General features: G+C 40.6%; 1 protein-coding gene across 2 annotated transcripts in view; it reads left to right on the top strand.

Annotated features, from left to right (window-relative positions):
• DCBLD1 (discoidin, CUB and LCCL domain containing 1) overlaps positions 1-18,661 on the top strand; it is a 67,635-nt gene extending 48,974 nt beyond the window's left edge. The window contains exons 5-15 of one of the 2 annotated variants that reach the window (XM_036925034.2): positions 1,621-1,693; positions 4,061-4,194; positions 8,783-8,823; positions 9,690-9,905; positions 10,299-10,420; positions 10,696-10,843; positions 10,939-11,046; positions 12,774-12,858; positions 13,093-13,142; positions 13,981-14,100; positions 16,464-18,661. In XM_036925034.2, coding sequence (XP_036780929.1) covers positions 1,621-1,693; positions 4,061-4,194; positions 8,783-8,823; positions 9,690-9,905; positions 10,299-10,420; positions 10,696-10,843; positions 10,939-11,046; positions 12,774-12,858; positions 13,093-13,142; positions 13,981-14,100; positions 16,464-16,969 — 1,603 coding nt within the window. In that variant the 3' untranslated portion in view covers positions 16,970-18,661. The remainder of the gene's footprint in view (positions 1-1,620; positions 1,694-4,060; positions 4,195-8,782; positions 8,824-9,689; positions 9,906-10,298; positions 10,421-10,695; positions 10,844-10,938; positions 11,047-12,773; positions 12,859-13,092; positions 13,143-13,980; positions 14,101-16,463) is intronic. The other variant, XM_036925033.2, reaches the window with a different exon arrangement.
• The last annotated feature ends 1,243 nt before the right edge of the window (positions 18,662-19,904 follow it).

Genomic DNA, 19,904 nt, shown 5'->3' with positions numbered 1-19,904 from the left:
TGTCAGCAGGAGGAAGCTGAGAGGAAATTAAATAAAAACAACTGCTATTTTGGAATCTGTTTGGGCTGGTACATTCTTTTTAAACAAACTAAGTAAACGTTATAATGTGGAATATATAAAACAAGGGTATACAGAATTCACTTCAACTTCAGAATTGTCAATGTTATAATAGTTTGACTTTATGCATGTTTTTCATAGATTGTCTATATATATATATATAGCTGTTTCTCATAGCCTGTTGATACGTTGATACTTGGAGGAACTACAGATGGGGGAACTGAATTTAAGGGGGATTATATGTAATGTTCGGGGTCACACAGCCAGCTAGGTAGTACCACTTCCTTGGTCAACCCGCTTAAGTCCCTCCAACCATACCATTTGCCATGACATGCATCTAGAAACTTCCTTGAAAAAGGTTAAGTAAATGGAATCTCAATTTTAAAATAGAATTTTTTTAGTCAAACTCATAGAAACCAGAAAGTAAAAAAGTAGTTGCCAGGGTCTGTGGATAACGGAAGTATGTAGAGGTTGGTAAAATGTACAAACTTTCAGCTTTAAAATGAATAAGGCCCAAAGATTTAACATGTAACATGGTGACTATAGCTGATAACACTGTAACGTGTAATTGAGTTTGCTAAGAGAGTAGAACTTAAATATTCTCACCATATTTTTAAAATACATATTTACATTATAAAAATGTCAGATTATGGATATGTTAACTAGAAGGGTAGTATATATAAAATCATCATGATGTACACTTTAAATATCTTACAATTTTACTTGTCATTTATACTGCAGTTAAGCTGAAAAAATATATACATGCCTCTTCTTCTGATTGCAAAATGTAATTCAGACCTAATGTAGACCATCACTGTCCAGTACCTATAGCTATTAAGGGCTTAAACCATAAGTAGTCCAAATTGAAATGTGCTTGAAGTATAAAATATACTGCAGATTTTGAAGACTTGGTACAAAAGTAAAAGGACTGGAAATATCTCATGGATATTTTTTTTGTTCATTATATGTAAAAATGATAAAATTTGAACATATTGGGCACAATAACATATATTATTAGTATTAGTTTGCCTGTTTCTTTTTACTTTTTTAATGTGGCTGCTAGGATATTTAAATTTATATATATGGCTTCCATTATGTTCCTGTTGGATAGTACTAGCAGAGTGAAGCAAGATGTTATTGAGTTAAGACAGAAAGTAAAAGTTCATCAAAATCCTACTCTCAGAAAGAATCAGGAGATTTTCTTCCTTTCCCTTTTTATTCATAGAAAACAAGTTATTTTATATATTTTAATAATATGTTTTTATAAAAATTAGGTCATAGTGTTTAGAAACTTTCCTTTTTGTCTAAAAAATATTTCTTGGACATCTTTGAATCAATTAAGATGCATTAGGGAAGCTCACTGTTTAATAAAGTTTATAATGAATCCTTACATAAAACAAATAATTACTGTGTAAAACTTGCCCTCAGATTAACATTTTAGATCTGTGTTCACAAATGAGGTTTCTGATCTATTAAAGCAAGGTATTCCCTCCTGCATCTTTTAATACCTTTTAATTTAAATACAATTTAATAAAATATAAATTCTTTATTTTCTTTTTCCAGTAAATTCTGTCCAGCTGGTTGTAGAGACATAGCGGGAGACATTTCTGGGAATGTGGTGGATGGATATAGAGATGTAAGTAATTGAGAGTCATTTTCTAAGAAAAGTAAGTGCTTGTTCCTCTGTCTAAATTTATTACAAAGCTGTCATATGTATATATATATATATGTGTATATATATATATATGCATGATTCTATCTTTTCTGAGAATAAATGAAGTGAAATAATAAGTATGAGAAACAAGATTATCCATGCATTTGTTCCTGTTTTTAGCATTTCCAGTTATGTATTCTATAAATGAAATGGTAAACAAAACCTTTTGAACACCTAAGAGTGTAATTCCGTCTATTTTTTATAAGAGTTCATCCTTTTTGTTACAATTTATTTCCTTATTTTATTGCTCCAGTTGTTCATGTCATACAGCCAAGGACATGAACATTTACATCACAGAACAGTGACACTGTCTGGAACCAGTGAAGCTATCCATCCTGCTCTTATATATTATCACCCTCCTGCCTTGCACCCCAGTATGCCTAATGAGACTCTGGGTTATGCATTTTCCCCAGAGACACATGAATTCACAAGAAGTATTTTTCTAAAGTGTATGTATCCTGTCTCCAGATAAACAATCCTTCATTTCTTACTGTATACAGATTTCTATCCTGCAAATCCAATGCCTGGTTTAAAATTTGCATTGTTTTTTAAAATATTGGGTTTATAGCTTATGGGAATTGGCTTGAGTTATTAAAAATGTGAAAATCTATTTAGTGTTTTTAACTTTTCTAAGATTTTAACTTTTGACATGTGCTTTCATGCATGGAGAAAGCATACATGTTTTTGGAGATTGATAATTCATCTCCGGTGGGGAGGAAAAAAACTTGGTTTTACTTTGCTTTTAGCGCATCCTGATTCTGGAAGAGCAGATTTTGTTATTTTGCTGTTTCCACTTTCATATATTGTCATTCTGTACAAGATTGATAGAGGATATTCATTTTTCCTATAAATTGTTTGAATCCTAAAGTGGTTTACGCTATCTCAGTCTGAAGATATACTTGGTACTGCCTATTTCTAAATGACTTCCCGAAATTCAGAGAAATAAAAAGTTGAAGTAAAGTCCCCCACCCATCAATAAAAAGTTTTTATTTATCATTTTCCTGTCCTGAGCAAGGAACTTAAGAATCGTGTACAATAAGAAAAATAGCATTATTTTGTATTTACTTTGGTTTTCTTGCCTCCCCTTGACCACTGTCTTTCTTAGTGTAACAGGTAAATGGTTTCCTGCGTGGTAGTTCTGAGTACATAATCTGCAAGTGCTAGCAAACAGATTTCCTATAACTGGTTTTATACCATTTGCTTTTAGAATGATTTTTTCTGGAGAGAAAAATTTGTATTTTGAAAACAAATCTCTTCACAGAAGTCTGAGTAGTGCCTTTTTTGTATATGTTGATATTGTGGGTGTATCAGATATCTATTGCTACATAACAATAATACCACAAACTTAGAAACTTAAAACAACATATGTATCATCTCTCACATTATGTGGGTCAGGAGTTTGGGCATGGCTAAGGGGAGTTCTTTGCAGAGGGTCTCACAAGGGTACAGCCAAGGTGCCAGCTGGAGCTGCAGTTTCATCTGACGTTTGAGTGGGGAAGGATTTGCATCTAAGCACAGATGGTATTGGCAGCATTTAACTGAATGCTTATGGATTGTTAGATGGAGGACCTTCAATTCCTTGCTGTATGGATCCTCCCAATACGACTACTTATTTCTTCAAAACCAACTAGGGAGAATTTGCCTACAAGGGAGTACCGTAACAAGACAGGTTATAGTCTTATGTAATGTTACGATGGAAGTGGTGGCCCATCACCTTTGCCATATTCTGTTAGTTAGAAGAAAGCCACAGCTCCCCCCAATACTCAGAGGGGTCATTCAGTGGGGGAATACCAGGAGGCAGGGATCGTGGGGGTCATCTTAGAGTCTGTCCTCCATGATGCCTTCATCATAGAAGATGTGTTCCATGGCAGCACGTCTTTCCTGGAAGTATCTTTGCAAAACCAAAACACATTCTCTAGGTCAGGATGACAGAATCTGTAAAACAAGTTGCTAGAGAAGCTGTTGAAGAAAGAGGCACTCTGTTTCGGGCAGACACTTACTCTTTGGGGGGCCACTACTCCTGTAAACTACGTACTTAGCTACCTAGTGGGTCAGTTCCCAAGTAAGCCAGCATAACTTAGTGACTCTGAGATCATTTTGAGATAGTTATACAATATTTTCTATCTCACTGAATAAATACTTCTACATTTTATTGAAATGAATTATAGTTTAGCAATATCATAGGTCAAATAGGAATCCTGACCACAGTTATAATGAAATGGGAAACTCCCACTGTGTTTCAGATGTGTTCTTGAGTAAGCTAGGAATGATGACGTTGCTGTTTTTCAGACCTCTTTATTGTGCAAAGCTGCCATCCATGCGGGAATAATTGCAGACGAAGTAGGTGGTCAGATCAGTGTGCTTCAGAGCAAAGGGATAAGTCGATATGAAGGAATCCTGGCCAATGGTGTGCTTTCAAGGGAGTAAGTACTTTGCCTTTTGTTCTGAGTGGAAAGTAATCCTAAAGGCGTAATTAATCAGCTCACAATTTTGAAAGGACAGCAGGCATGTGATACCAAGGGTTTGTCAACTGGGAGAAAAAAGTGTGAGTGCTTAGAGTAGCGTTTATGGTGTCTGTGTGGAAGATAAATGCAGCAATAGAAAAGCTCACTGTTTGTGCTCACAAGTAAGTTAAAAGGGTACACATCTGAACTCCAAGGGCAAAGGAGTATTTTTACACTCAGTTCTTTACTAGGAGTGAATAGAGGCTTATTCCTTTTTGGTCTTTTCCAGTTTCAGTAAATTGTTGCATATCTCCAATATTACCAAAGATACTGAAGGAGACCGGGGACTAAAATAAGCCCATACAAAACCGCCAAGATCCACAGAAGGTCCCTAGAGACAATCTCTTAATGATGAATAATAGTTGGACATGAAACAAAGATGGCTTTTGTTAACGTTAATTTGTCTGGTGTTATCCTTTGCTCTTTTAGTTTCGTAAGAAAAATGTATGTCAATTGCTCTAAACATTTCAACCTCAGCTTTTAATCCTTTCAAGTTTCCTCTGCTTCTGCAGAAGAAAACTAGAGCTCTTAGAACTAAATACAGGTGGGCCTGTGGTCCAGATGTTCACCCTACCAGCAGGCAACTTGTGATAGTCCAGGTGGGGGCTCCTCTCAGGTGGATGCCTCATGGGGAGAAGTGAGCCTTGAGCCACTGATTTCTCTCTCTCTTCCTCCTTAGCTGCCCTGGAAATGTCTTCCTACTACTGTGACCCTATGTTATTTTGGATAGGGTGCCATTGGTCTTGGTCCCAAGGATATATTCCCTATGCTATTTTAAGTTTAAGGAAAATATATTTTAAGCTCCAGAGAATCAACTTAAGAACTCACAGGTAAACTGTGAGTTTACTAAAACCCATTTCCAGATTGGAGTGTTGGCCTAAGTCACAGGAGTGGGGATTTGGAAGTCGTAACAGAAGTTGGGGGAGAAGTTGATTAGGTTGCCATCAGGAAGGAGGCAAGCCTTGGGTTTCATAGAAAGCAGGGATGAGGCTTAGGGTCCCAGGGGTAAAGTCAAGGCCTGGGCAGGGGCACTGGAGAGGAGTTGCGACAGCCCCCGGCACTCGTGCATATTCAGCAGGTGGGTGGCTGAGGAGAAAAGGCAGAGCTCCCACAGGCAATTCCGAGTTGACAGTGTGGGTGAGGGTAACTGGAGAGGGTGTTCTAGGCCAACTCGTTCACAAGATGCTGTACGTAATCTATAAAAGGCAGTCATCCATGGAGCATGTATCTGTGTCCTCTGCCTGTCATATACTTTCTGACCTTCCCATGTACTTTCCCCTGTGGATAGGAGTTTTAGCTATGCAAGGCCCCGAAGTGTTCTTTTCCTATTATCTGAATATTAAAAGACAAATTAGTCTTAAAATTCGTGCCAGAGTTTAAGATCTAAATAGCTTGGCAACAAAATGCCTTTAGAAACAAAAACCAAATAAATAAAATGTTTATGTGTGCATGCACATATGTACTATATATAAATAAAATTTTATATATGTACACACATATTTTATATATACATAAATTTTTTTTCACTTATGTATTTGCTTCAAACTCTTTGTACCTTAAAATTTATATCCTGATTTATGGTAAAAGTGATTGTTTATGCACAGTAAGCTTTAAATGTTAGCTGCACCTTGACTCTTGAGGATCTCTTTTGTTTTATGTTTTTTATGGTTTGTTGTGTTGATACTAGGGCATTATTTCAGGAAGATATCAGGTTGTGGGCTCCATTTGTTTGTTTCTGCCATCTTGAAATTGGAACAAAGAACTGGCCTTTGGCTTTAAATCTGTTTTTTGGAAACTCTTGCCTATATTTGTATACGTTTTGAATGCTTTTGTAGAAAAATAGGGTAGTAAAATATTTAACTTTTGAAATCCTACTTGGGTTTTATTTTTCTTTAGAAGAAAAATTATTAAAACTATTGAATAAAAGTAGACCTATTGAAAAACTATTGAAAAAAAGAATTATATTCTCAGTTATTTCTGTTACATCAGCTCAGCTTAATACATATGAAGTTGCTTTATATAATTAGAAATGAAACTAATATGCAAAAATAAGAGTACAGAAATCTGATATTTTGAATTAGGAAATTAAATAAATTAGGAAAAGTTTTGGTCCACATTCCATATAGTTATTTGGACAAATTGTCCGATTTTTGTTTTAGCAGAGTAGAAAGTACATAATTATATCAAGGTCTCTTCTTCCTTCTAGCTCTGTGGTTTTGCACTGACTTTTCATACAGAGAGGAGTAAAATGTATGCATATGGTCTCTCCTACTCATTCTGATTCCCAAATCCTTAGGGAATAGTTGTTTTTATCTGTGCAGTTTTGCCGTCAGGGAGGACTGCACACGCGGTCACTGAACTTCTGTTCCCATACGATTGTCTGGCGTCCAGGAAAAAACACAGAAGGAAGCATTGCCGCTGAGGAAGAAGGAGTCCCTAAAGTAAATATCTAGGTCCTTCTGGGATTCATCCCTGGTCGAGTCACTTCCTGGACTTGAGGAGACCAGGATGGAATCAGGAAAGAGAGCTGACCTCACACCGGGGACGATGGCTCAAACCCACAGCGGGGAAAGCTTCTCTTTCTGTTTATATCAGACTCCTCTTGATGGCTTCTTCAGTCCTCTGGGAAGGCTGGCAATTCCTCACTCACCCACCAGTGGGGAAGCCTCAGAACTCCTGAACTCCCTAGGGTGGTTTCATTTTTGAAAGAGGAGCTCATTTACCTATGGAATTCTCTAAGTGGTTGTATTTAGTTAGTTTAATGAGTGAAATGGGAAAACATTCCAGCTGATAATGGAGGAAAGCCAGGCAGCGAGCTGTTAGAATCAGAGCCTTTCCTGGCAGCGTCTTTTCAGAGCTAACTCCAAACTTATCCTTCTTTCCATTACTTTTGTTTTTCAACAACAAAAAAAATATTTTGATGTTTCATGGCAATGGGAATGAGTTTAGGTGCTCAGGGTTGCAGCAGTATTATTTGGATTAAATTTCAAGAGTAATACTTAGTGCAGAAATATTAGAGGAAATGGAAAAATCAGTCAAAGAGAGGCTGTAAATAAACCTTAACAAAAATGTAAATGCAGGTTGCAACAGTGTGCCACCTTTAAGATTAGGAGAGCTGGACCCTCACCCCATCTTTGCCACTAACTGTGAACTTCAGCATGTCTCACGACCCAAGTGGGTCTGCATTTTCTCATGTGAGAAATGACCTGTGCCTGCATTATCTTCAGCACAGAGATTACAGTAGAACCTTTATGTGGCATGCCAGGGCTTACAGTGTCTCTGCCTGGCAGTGGTGAAGAATATGGAGAGAATCCATTCTAGAGTTTGACTACCTGTTACTTATGGGAGGAAAAAAAAAAAACATAAAAAAAAATAAAAAATAAAAAACTTTGATAGGAAGGTGCTTATACTCTAGTCCAGACTATGTTTGGGTGCTCGGCAGATTCACAGTTCAGTACTCTGTCCATTATTGTCATACATAATTCAGAATTAAACATGTAAAATAACAAGCAGTACTCTCAGATTGTAAAATAATTGAACACAACAGTGACATCTGCCTTTTTTGTGTTTACCTCTAATATAGTAAGTTCTGTGCCCATAAGATTAATCTTGAAAATTTGAAATTTTCTATTTATTCTACATATTTTTACACCATTGAATTGGTGAGGGCTTCACAAAAAGGCAGATATGGTGTTGGGCCTTAGGAATCTCTTCTCCACTGGGGAGACCAAAGCTGGCTTAGTAAGTTTGCCCATGAGAGTCATGCCACTGTAAGCTGATGGGTCCTGAGGCCTGGGGATCAGTGCCAGAGAAGGGGGGGGACTGTCTCCCAGCAGTGAGGGCCCAGTCAGGTCCAGTCAGTGACATGCTGTGAGCTGTCCCCAGCAGTGCCTCATTATCCAGAGGCAGGAGCTGGTGGCTACAGTACTAGGAGTGTGACCAGAGAGAGACTGGGCTGATGCTGTCCCCGGGGCAACACTGCTGGGGCGGAACCCCTCAGGGAGCGCAGAGAAGGCAGCTGGCAGACAACATACTCATTCTTCCAAAAGTGACCAACCTTCCTCATTTCTCTCAAAGGTCCTTGATTATTGACGCCAGGTGGGACACTTTAAGGTAACTTCCTGAAGCAGAGGGAGTATCAGGGCAGCCATCCTTTCTGCCTCCATCACTGCGTGTTCATTAATTGGGATCAGACATTGTTCCTGAGACTGCAGTTTTGCACATTCCTTCCCATACAATGTGTGGGGTGATGGAAACAGCTCAGGATTTTGGTTCCAGAGCAGTGTCACAGAGTCCTGCCCACTTGTCACCTGTATGACTTTAGGAATGCTGCTTCCCTTCAGTGGGCCAATTCAAAGCACCAGTGATGAATAGTAACAGTGGCCTTGCAGGTGTTGTGAGAACCCTGCGAGGTGTGGGAGGGCCCTGGAACCCTGTGCTGTAGCACTGTATCCATCACTAAGATCCAGTTAAGCAACTCACCCCATGTTTGTGTTTATAATTTCAGTGGTTCCCTGTCAGACAAGCGATTTCTGTTTACCTCCAATGGTAAGGATCATACTTTCTTTAAGAATTTGATATTTTTAAATCTTCAGTGGTAGTTTATTCTTCCCTCAGATGACATAAAGGACTTTTATTTTTATTTTTCCCTCAGGTTATAGCACCAAGTAGACTTTCATTTAAAAACAATACATAAGACAAGAAGCCCAATTAGCTTTAAGTGGAAAATATTTTTCTTTATGGCCTAAACTCTCTCAGATATTTGCCAAAAAGAACAAAAAATTGCAATGACATTTATTTTAAGTAATTTCCTGTATGTTATATTTTAATAGACAAAGCTTTATCGTGAATAAAGTTATTGAACATGAATATACAAAATTAAGACTTCTTAGTCCCCCCATCATGGAATATGTTTCTTGTAAATATTCGCCCTCAGCATAAAGTACGAATATGTCTTCTTTGCTCAGAAAGGAGAGTGTGGCCTTTATAAGATCACCTAGACATACCTCCTCTTCAAGGGTACAGAGTTGAGGTCCCCTGTGATCTAGTGAGAAGAAACCCAGTGTTTTAAAACTTTAAGACACTTTGCACCTTGCTGAAATCCAGATGAATTTAGAAGGTTAGAATGGAAAATCTACAGTGGGGACAAAGAGATACCACGTATAGGAGATGTGACTTTGATGAGGTCCATTAAAAAGAAAAGCAGCAACAATTTCAAAACACCATGGTACAAGTGAGTCAAATGCAAGTCTGGGTCATTAAAAACTAGTAATTAAACAGCTGACTCAGTAGCAGAAGTAAATCAACTGAATAATTCTAGGTGAGATGGGGTTTGTTTGTTTAGGGTGTGTTTTTGTTTATTTTTTTAGTTTGTTTTCATTGTGTATTTATATCTGTCCTGCCCTTTTTCCTAGGTTGCAGCAGATCCTTGAGCTTGGAACCTGACAGGCAGATCAGAGCTTCTTCTTCTTGGCAGTGGGTCAGTGAGATTGGAGAACAAATTCAGTGGTCTCCCAGCCATGCCCGGCTTCAGGACCAAGGGCCATCGTGGGCTTCGGGGGACAGCAGCGACAACCACAAACAGCAAGAGTGGTTAGAGATAGACTTGAGAGAGAAAAAGAAAATAACAGGTACCGACACGAGAGCAGTTTCACTGATACATAATGATTAGCAGTTGAAATTATGTTTTTGGTTTACATAGCTGCCTCACTCTCTACCTCAAAGTACTCTAAGTCTTTTTTTAAAGTGACAAATCTTCACATTATCTCTGAGAAGAACCTGTGTGCAGGTTGTAAATATGGATGTATGGATTAGGTCAGTGGCGATACCTTTTTATGGCATATTGTCAGTGTGAATATACTCATCATCTGTGGTCAGGTTTCCAAATGCACATAAGAAAAATAGGCCTTTGGTTTAAGATTTCAAAAATGAGGACAAAAAATAGAATAGAAACCTGAAATTGTGGTGCATGTTTTATAAGACCTATTTCTAAAACTAACCTATAAATAATATTTTCTTACAAGGAATTAGGACCACAGGATCCACACAGCCAAATTTCAACTTTTATGTTAAGAGTTTCGTGATAAACTTTAAAAACAATTCCAAGTGGAGAACCTATAAAGGAATTGTGAATAATGAAGAAAAGGTAAGAGACACTCTGGAGGAAAGAACTGAGTAGAAGAGCATGCCTCCAGATGTTTTCCTCAGTATGCTTCCTGAAAATAGATTTGCAGCAGTCCCTTAGTTAGATAACTTGGCCTTTGTTTGCAAAGCCTTATATCTTCAGTATCAAGGGTGTCTACAGAAATGCAACAGACACAGAATCCTGGCTTTGGTTCTGTATGTCTGGGTATGAGTGGGTTAATAAACACCTGAAAACAACTAATGGAATCTGCAACTAAAAGTTAGTTGTCTCTACAGGTGTTTCAGGGCAACTCTAATTTCCGGGATCCAGTGAGGAACAATTTCATCCCTCCCATAGTGGCCAGATATGTGCGGGTTGTGCCCCAGACATGGCACCACAGGATAGCCTTGAAAGTGGAGCTTATTGGCTGCCCGATTACACGAGGTAGGACTCAGGGCAAGTCAGTGAGTTCTTCAGTCCTGGTCATCTCCTTTCACAAATTGTTGTTACTAATGTGGTTTTCCCAACATTTCTCTTAGGTTATGATTCATTGGGGTGGCGCAAAACAAGTCCAAATACCATTGGTTCAACTAAAAGAGAGGATGAGACAATCACAGAATCCATCCCCTCTGAAGAAGTGCCCACAGGTAGAGCAGTTACTGTTTTGTGGATTTCCTGAGGAGTATAAGTGGTATTCCAGCTGATATTATGGTAGCTTCAACAAAATTTTTTTTCTCTGTCATGTAAATGTCTACAAGCAGATGGTCCACAACAATTCACTGCAATATTGTAAGTATGAAAGATAGTGTTTGCCTTTCAAACAATAGGTAAATATTTTTCAGAAAAATAATAGCACATCCATGCAGTGGAATACTCTGCAGCCATGAAAAAGAAGGTGTTAGTAATATAGGAAGTTTTCTGAGATGCAGTGACAATATAAATAAGCAAGGTACAGAATAGTCTATATAGTACTTTACTATGTATATATATATGTGTGTTCTATATAGTACTTCACTATGTGTGTGTGTGTGTGTGTGTGTGTGTGTGTGTGTGTGTGTATTCATTCCAATAACTCTAGAAGAATGTCAATAAACATAATTTGGCTTCCTGTAGGGGAGAAGCAGAGTTAGGAAGGAGACATTCCATTCCATACCTTTATATGCTTTTCGAATTTTGAACACGTAAGTGTATAATGTATTCAAGTAATGAATGTTAAAGTTACATTCTTTTTTTGGAATATAATTAATGTATTCTATAGAATTTGGAAAGATTAGAGAAACATAAATAAAAATTAAGATCATCCATCAATAACCATAAATAAGCATCCATAAATAATCACCATATTCCATTTTACTCAATCCAGTATATTTATAACTTTGAGACAAAATGGTAGCATACCATAAATTCTATTCTGTAGCATATATTTGTCACTTAACATTGTATTATATGCATTTTCCAATGTTATTAAATAGCTGAAAAACACAGTTATGAATATCTTTATAGTATTCTTTCATATGGATATACCATTATTTACTTAACCATTCCCTTACTGTTGGATGTTTAAGTTGTTTAGATTTTTCCAAATTTCCACTCTTATAAATATACTGCTGTTACTCACGTACATTTTGTTCCCTTCAAAGTCCCTTATGCTAGCTCTCCTGAACCACACATTTCCATTCCTGATCATCCCTTTAGTTTCTCCCCAGGGATCACAGATAAAGAAGGATGAAGAACAAGTGTTTCTCTTTTAGCTTGCATAGTTTCTGCATATTAGGGGCCTGCTTTAGTGGCTTTTGAAGTGACCTCCTATCTTAAAGCAGAAAGAGATACAGGAAGACATGGTCTGGTGTTTCATGCAGCAGAGCAGAAATGCTGTTTAAGGTCATCAGGCTGCATTTCCTTTCAGGCCTTGGCTCCAAAGCAAAGCTCTGGTCAACAGGAAGCCCAGGGTTCTCTGGGCCCCATTACTGAACAGGTCCAAACCTGCCCGCTGTCGGATGGGGAGAACTGGTTGCTTTAGCTTCACACTGTGTTTACATTATTTATCTCTCTGAATAGCTCCTGGCTGGGTGGACCAGCTTTAAACTTTCCCCCTCAATTCTGGTACAGTCTAATAGGGTCCAAGCAGTAAGTTCAGATAAATGTTAATCCCTAAGGAGCCTTTTGGGGGAAAAAAGGTAAATTTTATTTCCTTGAACTAGCCACAATTTTGAATCCTCTTTTTGCTTTCCGGTATCAGTAAATGCCTAGCATGTATTCATTTTCCCCATATATTAAACTGTTGAAGACCTTTCAAATCAATGTTCAGTTTTAGATCATGAAGTTTTGTTGCAGTTCATTTCTATTGTAATGTGGTGGTTTCCCCTCCTCTTAGGAATAAACGTCACAACTGTTGTTATTCCCATTGTGCTTCTTACCCTGCTTGTTGCTGGAATGGGAATCTTTGCAGCCCTTAGAAGGTATGTGACTTCACATTTTTTAATTCTTCTCTAGTTGTATAAAAAAACCACAAAACCAAAATGGTTGCTTTTCAGATATTAATGTATAGAAAAGTAGCATTACTTCTTCCAAGATAAAACATTAACTTATATTTTAAAAACAAGTTGCATAGAGGTAGAAAGTGTCAAGTATTATTTTATAAGCAATACTTATCACTTAAGAAACCTTTTCAGTAGGATTTTTTGTCTTGATAGGAGGAGAAAGAAAGGAAGTCCTTATGGATCAGCTAAGGCTCAAAAAACAGGTTGGTTAAAACTCTACGATGATATTCTGTCTTTGAGGAAGGGATAGGATCTGCTGATTGAAAGCACAGTTAGGTCAGTGACCAAACATATAAGTTAAAAAAATAAGATGTGTAGTCTTTAAGTTAGCAGATCTACAAGGAAGGAGTATAGTGTTTCCTATCTCTATTTTAGAGACCTTAAGACTAGTTTACTTTTGTTTTTGTGCATCATCCCATCTCTTATCAACATTCTTTTTCTTTTGGCTGCTGGAGTTGAGGCCACTCACTACACTGCCTGTCATCTAGGAATTAGAATGGCCCCATCTGAACTGAACATTGTCCAGCACTCTCTGTATGTTCACTTCCTGTGTTTTCCACCCTGGGAGGACAAGGTCTAGGAAGAGCTCGTGTTCAGGTTTCAGAGAATCCTTAGGATACAAGATGCCCAAACAATGAGTCAGCCGTGGAGCAGGACCCCTTGGAATCTCAAGGACAACTTGGGACTTCACCTCCGCAAGGTCTAAACAAACAGCTGTGTTGACTCCCCTAGGTCACCAATGCCATGTCAGGGCAGATTATGAAAAACCATGCCCAGCTGGCCTAACAAAAGGGTAATCTGAGACCTAATGGGCACAAACACATTTTAAAGGCACAGTGGAAAGCATGTTGGGATAGTATTTGCTGTTGTAATGACCTCAGCATGCTGCTTTGACCACACACCCTGAGGGCTGTGGCCAAGTATTCATCACTGTCAGCCAGCAGAAAGCAGCCTGGCCTCAGACTCATCAAGGAATGTGTTGTGGATATGTGCATTACACCTTTGAGATACTAAGTTTGTTTCATGTTATCTTTATTCCAGACTGTTGGAAGCAGATCAAGTATCCCTTTGCCAGACACCAGTCAGCTGAGTTTACCATCAGCTATGACAATGGAAAAGAGATGACACAAAACTTAGATCTCATCACGAGTGATATGGCAGGTAAGCATCAAGCCTTTGCTGTTAGACAGGAGGTGCTGCTTATGGGAGAGGGGAGATGCAGAGAAATCAGACTAAAATCCTTTTGTTTAGATGGGATCCAATAACTCAGTAACGTGTGACGTTTTCTTTCCGCACTCTGCACAGAGTTATAGACTGATGTTGAGCTCTCTCTCAAAAGCCCCATTCAGCAGAGGCCTGTATACCAGCAGGGGCTATAAGGAAACCCATAGCAGTGGCCTGAAGTACCACTAAAATTTGGAAGCCCTTAATGTTTTTGTTACTAAAGTTTCACTGAAGGCATAGGAAGGAGGGACTAGAAAGATGAATTAAGCACAGCTCCTCCCCTTGAGGAAGAGGAGATAGGGATTTGAAGAAACCTATCCAGCGTTAGGATGGCCTCAGTGTCCCTGACAAGCCATCGAGAGTTGAGATCCTCAAATAATCTGGGGAAGGATCCATTTTTTGCTTTTATTTTTATATATATTTGTAATCCACCAAGGACTAATACTTTTGTAAAATACAATATAAATTGGTAGTAATAATGAAATTTTTAGAAGACATACAAAATGCAAAGCTCTAATTTTATTAAACTCAGTGGACATAAAACACTCTCAAATTGCTTAAGGTTTATATACACTTGCTCTCAGTTTTCTTACTCATTTCAGACCTATGTAGGCATCTGACAGTTATACTCGGAGTAGCGCTGCTTTAGCTTCTTGCTACTTAAAGTGCATTCTGAGGACACACAACAAAGAGCTTGCTAGAAGGGTGGGATTTCAGGCCATCCCCAGGCCTACTGAACCAGAAGTTCCCAGGTGAGCATGTGTGTGTATATATATATATATATATATATATATATATATATATATATATATATATATATACACTAAGTCACAAAGGTACCAGTGGAAAGGTTGCTTGAGCAGGGGCATAGAGAGCATCCTCCAACCCCAAATCCATCTTCTGTTCTTTCCCCCTGACAATTCTAGTGCTACCCTGGGGATGAAGCAAGCAGAGGGGAGAACCCCTTAGCTGTTCCCTTCTTCCTCTCCGTTTCCTTCAGCTTCTGGTGCAGCCTATCGTTCTTCCTCACAGTGCGGTCCTGCTCGGGCACCATAAACCTGCAAGGCCCCAGTCCTACTCCTGCCCCCACTGTGCCCAGTCCCTCCCATAGGCAGTCTTGCCCACTCCCTCCAGAGTTCCCGGCAGACCCCTTCCTGGCATGTTTGTCTGCTCAGCTGCTCATGCCCAGACTTTCCTCCCAATAAGGCAGTAATTCTCTGCCTACTGGACATCTCCACCCACAGGTGTCACCAGTCCTGCAGTGTGCCCAAAACTGTCCCTAACTCTCCCCACATATGCTGCACGCATTCCTCTTCTAAGTGGCTTCCCAACTCCAGGCTTAACATCTGGGAAGTCATGGCTCTTAGCTCCCTCTTTCCTCATGCTACTAATCACTGGTAATAAATTCCTGATTCCTGTCCTCAAACTGTGGCATGTCTCCAAAGCTGTCGCCAGACCTCCAATTTGTGACTTATATTTCATTTCTGTGTTTTTAACTTCTAGGTTTATCTTTCCTTCTTCAGTCTGCCCCCAAGTTACCTCTAACTGTGCCCATTTTGTAGGAATCCTCAGGTTTCTGCACAACTAAACCAAGCTTCCTAGCAAGGCACCCGGTGCTGCCACGTGATCAAGCATGTGGCTAAACAGCACACCTTGGGATGGTGTACGACTTCTGGCTCCACCCGCTGCTTGCTGTGTGATCTTAAAAAGTTACTTAATCTCTCTGCTTCACTCTTCCATTTGTAAAATAAGTAATAATACCAAACTCATAGCACTTTTTTTTTCTTTTTGAGGATTTAGTTACTTGATTATCTTAGAATAATCAATGGCACGGAATAAGTATTCAATAAATGTGTTCTAATATCACCATTATCATTATTCCCCAACCTATCTTGGTCTTTATAGTCTATTCAACTACTCCAGGTCCCTCATACTCAGGTCACATCAAGCTCCAACTCTAAATAGTTGTTCAATAGGATGCTTAACCTACTACTTTTCTCTTTCCTCCACCTCCAAAATTTGGCATTTCAAGCGCCACACAGTATTTTCCCTCATACCCCTAGGCCTGGCTAAAGCGCCTCTCTGCCTTCTCTGTGTTCCTGTGCCCCTCGCAGGCCTCCAGTAGCAGAAGTATGGTTGTGTCAGTCCCTATTGTGGCATCTATGCCTTGCACAACTCTTGGGCCCGGTACACGTTAGGCGTTCAGCAGTTTGTTCAGCAGACACCCCCCTCGACCAACAGCTGGCTGGTCCGTGTGTCAGTGCGGTCCACAAACGTGTCTTCTGCTCTTCTGATGTCAGATTACCAGCAGCCTCTCATGATCGGCACCGGGGCCGTCACAAGGAAGGGCTCCACCTTCCGCCCCATGGACACCGAGGCGGACGAGGCCGGCGCGCTCTACCACTGCCCTCCCGGCGCCGGCCGCCACGAGTACGCGCAGCCGCTGCCCCACGGCGAGCCCGAGTACGCCACGCCCATCGTGGAGCGGCCCCCGGCCCGCGCGCACGCCTTCCCCGCGCGCAGCGGCTACCGAGTGCCCGGGCCTCGGCCGCCGCGCGAGCACTGCCTCCCCGCCGGCGGCCTCTCCGCGGCCGGGGCCCCGAGCGCGGCCTACCAGATGCCGCAGAGCCCCGCGTCCGCCGCCGCGGGCTACGACCAGCCCAAGGTCGGCGGCAGCTCGCCCGCAGGCCGCGCAGATCCCGACTATCAGAAGCCCCTGGGGAATCCCGCGACGAGTGACCCTTACTCGCCCCCCAGGGACTGCCCCCGAGCCCTCAACCCGACAGCTATGACGGCGCTCCTGTGAACACCCGCCCCGCCCCCTCGAGCGGAGCCTCTGCTGGGGCAGCGCCTGCGGCGCGGGAGGCAGGGCAGGGGGACGGGCTCGCGCGCGTGCCTATGCGCCCGCGTGTGCGCGCGCCTTAGGCCCCTGAGGGAGCGTCCTGGAGACCACCTCCCATTCTGTTTACAGAATTGTGCAGCTGGTTTTGTTCTGACCCACAGGGCAAGCGTCTGTTGGTTTTTTGGGCTAGGAAAATGAGAATTTTCAGATGGCATTTTCATGTCTCTAACTGTGATATTTGAGCTGCTTTGGTGAAAAAATGTGCAATCTGTACAGAGTTGTATTTAACAAGAATTAAAGTAACTTAAGTTTGCTATATCAGATTTTTGTTCTGCACAGAGGTTAAGCGGGAGAATGCAGCTGTGGCGAAAACGTCTATGTTCATTTTTAAAATATATTTTATCTGATAACTGTATTAGCATCAGGTCTATTTAAATTTAATCTTGTTACTGTGGCTCATTTCCTTTCCTTTGATAACTACAACTAAAAGCATTGTTAACATACTTCTGGAAATTACTTGAACCATGAAAAGCGCACCGGGGTGGTGGTTAGAAATTACCATTGCAGATTAAAAAACAAAACACAACCGCCTCAGCAGCTGCTGAGTCTGTTCCTTAGACTCCACTTCAGGTGGAGACCGCGGTGGCTGGGCAGGCCTGTGGGGCCCCTCTCTGCCTCCGCCTGAGGGCCCTGGCTCTCTGAGGTCTATAGGCCTTACTAACCCTTTGTTTGGTCCTCACCTGAGACCTGGAGATACTGTATGGCTTTCACCTGCAAATCCACTTTTCAAACTGCAAAGTCAAATGCTGAGACTTAACCATAACCAAAACTGAGCTCCCAGCAAACTGAATGAAGGTGACACAGCAATTAGTCTGAATTACTGTGTCAGATGCTTTTGTACCTCAGATTAAAAATATTGCCGAGGTCAGACACCCAAGTAAAAAATAATTTTTGTGACTTTTCTTCAGAAATAGCACGTTGTACCTTGAAACAGAAGAAAGTTATTTAAAGTATGTGCTTACTTACCAAAGTGACAGAGGCCAAATCTACATAGAGCTTTTCAACAAAGATGGTTGGGAATTGAACTGATTTTTGAAGAAACAGTTTCCCCTCAACTATGTGTCTATAATTCAAGATAATCCCAGACCTCAGCTGTACCTCATGTTCAGTGGTTTTTGTCTGAGTTTGCTTTGTGAGTTCACTGTGGGGGATTTAACCTCTTTTGCCAAAGAGGAAAGTATGTGTTTCTTTAATAGAAAATGTGGACCAAAAAATCCTTTCCCTAAAAAATGTATTATAATCCTATTTGTATGACTATGACTTTCTGTGAAACGTGTCAATGTTAAAATAGTAGGGAGGGGTGGTGGAAGTTCAGGGCAGACTAGCTGCTGGTTATTGTAGAGGCTAAACCATTTACTTTGTGGAGTTTACATGGTTTGATACACATAGTAATTGTAATAAACTATGCCAAGTCAAAGTGCCTGCCTCTCATCAGCATCCTGCTTGCTGGGCCACTGAAGGCACTTGAGGCTCAGCCTCCATAAAAGGACAAGTGGTACTGCAGAAAGAGCATGAGCTTGGAGTCAGGTCTGGTTCCAGACCCTGACCAGCCCACAACAGCTGAGGGATCCTGGGCCGGTTATTTTGGAAATATATGAAGTCCAACCGAATGAGAACAGGCAAAGGCTATTCCTAGATTGCTGTGGTAGGGGTCAGCCACCGTCACTTGCATTTTGGCAGAGGTAGACTCAAAGGCAGCATAGGAGTAAGAAAGCTTTATAGGACAACAAAGCTTTATAGTACCTCCATCAGATATGCCCAGATTGGAGGCTGTTGGCATGAGGAGCTGTAGGATGGATTATGGGGTCCCCTATGTGGTTAGGGGTGCTTATAAGTTGTGGCTGACAAGACTGCACTAACCACAGAGGCTGCTGAAATTTTGCTCTGGGTTTTATTATTATTTAAACTTTCATTAATATTTATAATCAGCCTAGCAAACATCTAGAAAGGATGTAAGAGATTGTTCTGTTTTAATTATACTTGCTTTGGATTCTTAGCAGAAAGTGAAAGACATTTCTAGGCACAACTGTAGACACCATGAATAGCTTTTCATAAATATGTCTGTTCAACAGTCTAAGGGTAGCCACTAGGTTCACCTCACTATTCTCAAAATTCTTCTCTTGCTTTCATTCATTCACCCTGTCGTTATTAAGGTTCCCAGAGCAATGTTCACCCTGTACCAACCTGAGATGAGAGCATTCCTAGGAAGCTGGGAGTTGCCAGGACCTGGGAGCAGTTGAGACTGCTTATGGGATGCTAGGATTGAATACATTCCTGCTGGTGGTCCTTGCCCTAAACAAGCCAGCGCTCTGTTCACACCCACACCACTGTGCTCACTGCCTGTTACAGATCTCTGTTCTCCCACTGAGGGTCTCATTCCCAGCCTCTCCTGGTTCTGGAATTTATTCCTCTAGAGACTTTAAAAGATTTTCACTCTGCCTTTGGTATTCTGCAGTTTTACTACTAAGTATTTGGCTGTGAAGTCATTTGTATTTACATTAGTTGGGACTTGTGCTTCTTGAATCTTGGTATTCACTTTTATCGACTATAAAAAATTCTCCACCATTACTTCCACTAGTGGCAAAACCATTAATTGCCCCTGTGGTTTTCTCTATTCACTCCTGGAATTCCTGTTGGATGTTCATTGGACCTTCTCATTCTATCCCTCCATGTCTCTTAATCCCTCTTATCTTCCATCTCTTTATCTTTCTGGGCTGAGTTTTGGGTAAATTCCTAAAAGACAATATTGCCTAGCATTTGAGTGCAGACTTCAGATTGCCCAGATGGGAAACTGCAACTTCTCCACGCCTGTTTCCATGCTTGTTTTGTGGAGAAAACA

Source organism: Manis pentadactyla, chromosome 12, assembly GCF_030020395.1.
Source record: "Manis pentadactyla isolate mManPen7 chromosome 12, mManPen7.hap1, whole genome shotgun sequence".
Taxonomy (NCBI): Eukaryota; Metazoa; Chordata; class Mammalia; order Pholidota; family Manidae; genus Manis; species Manis pentadactyla.
This window is presented reverse-complemented; position numbering and strand designations above follow the sequence as displayed.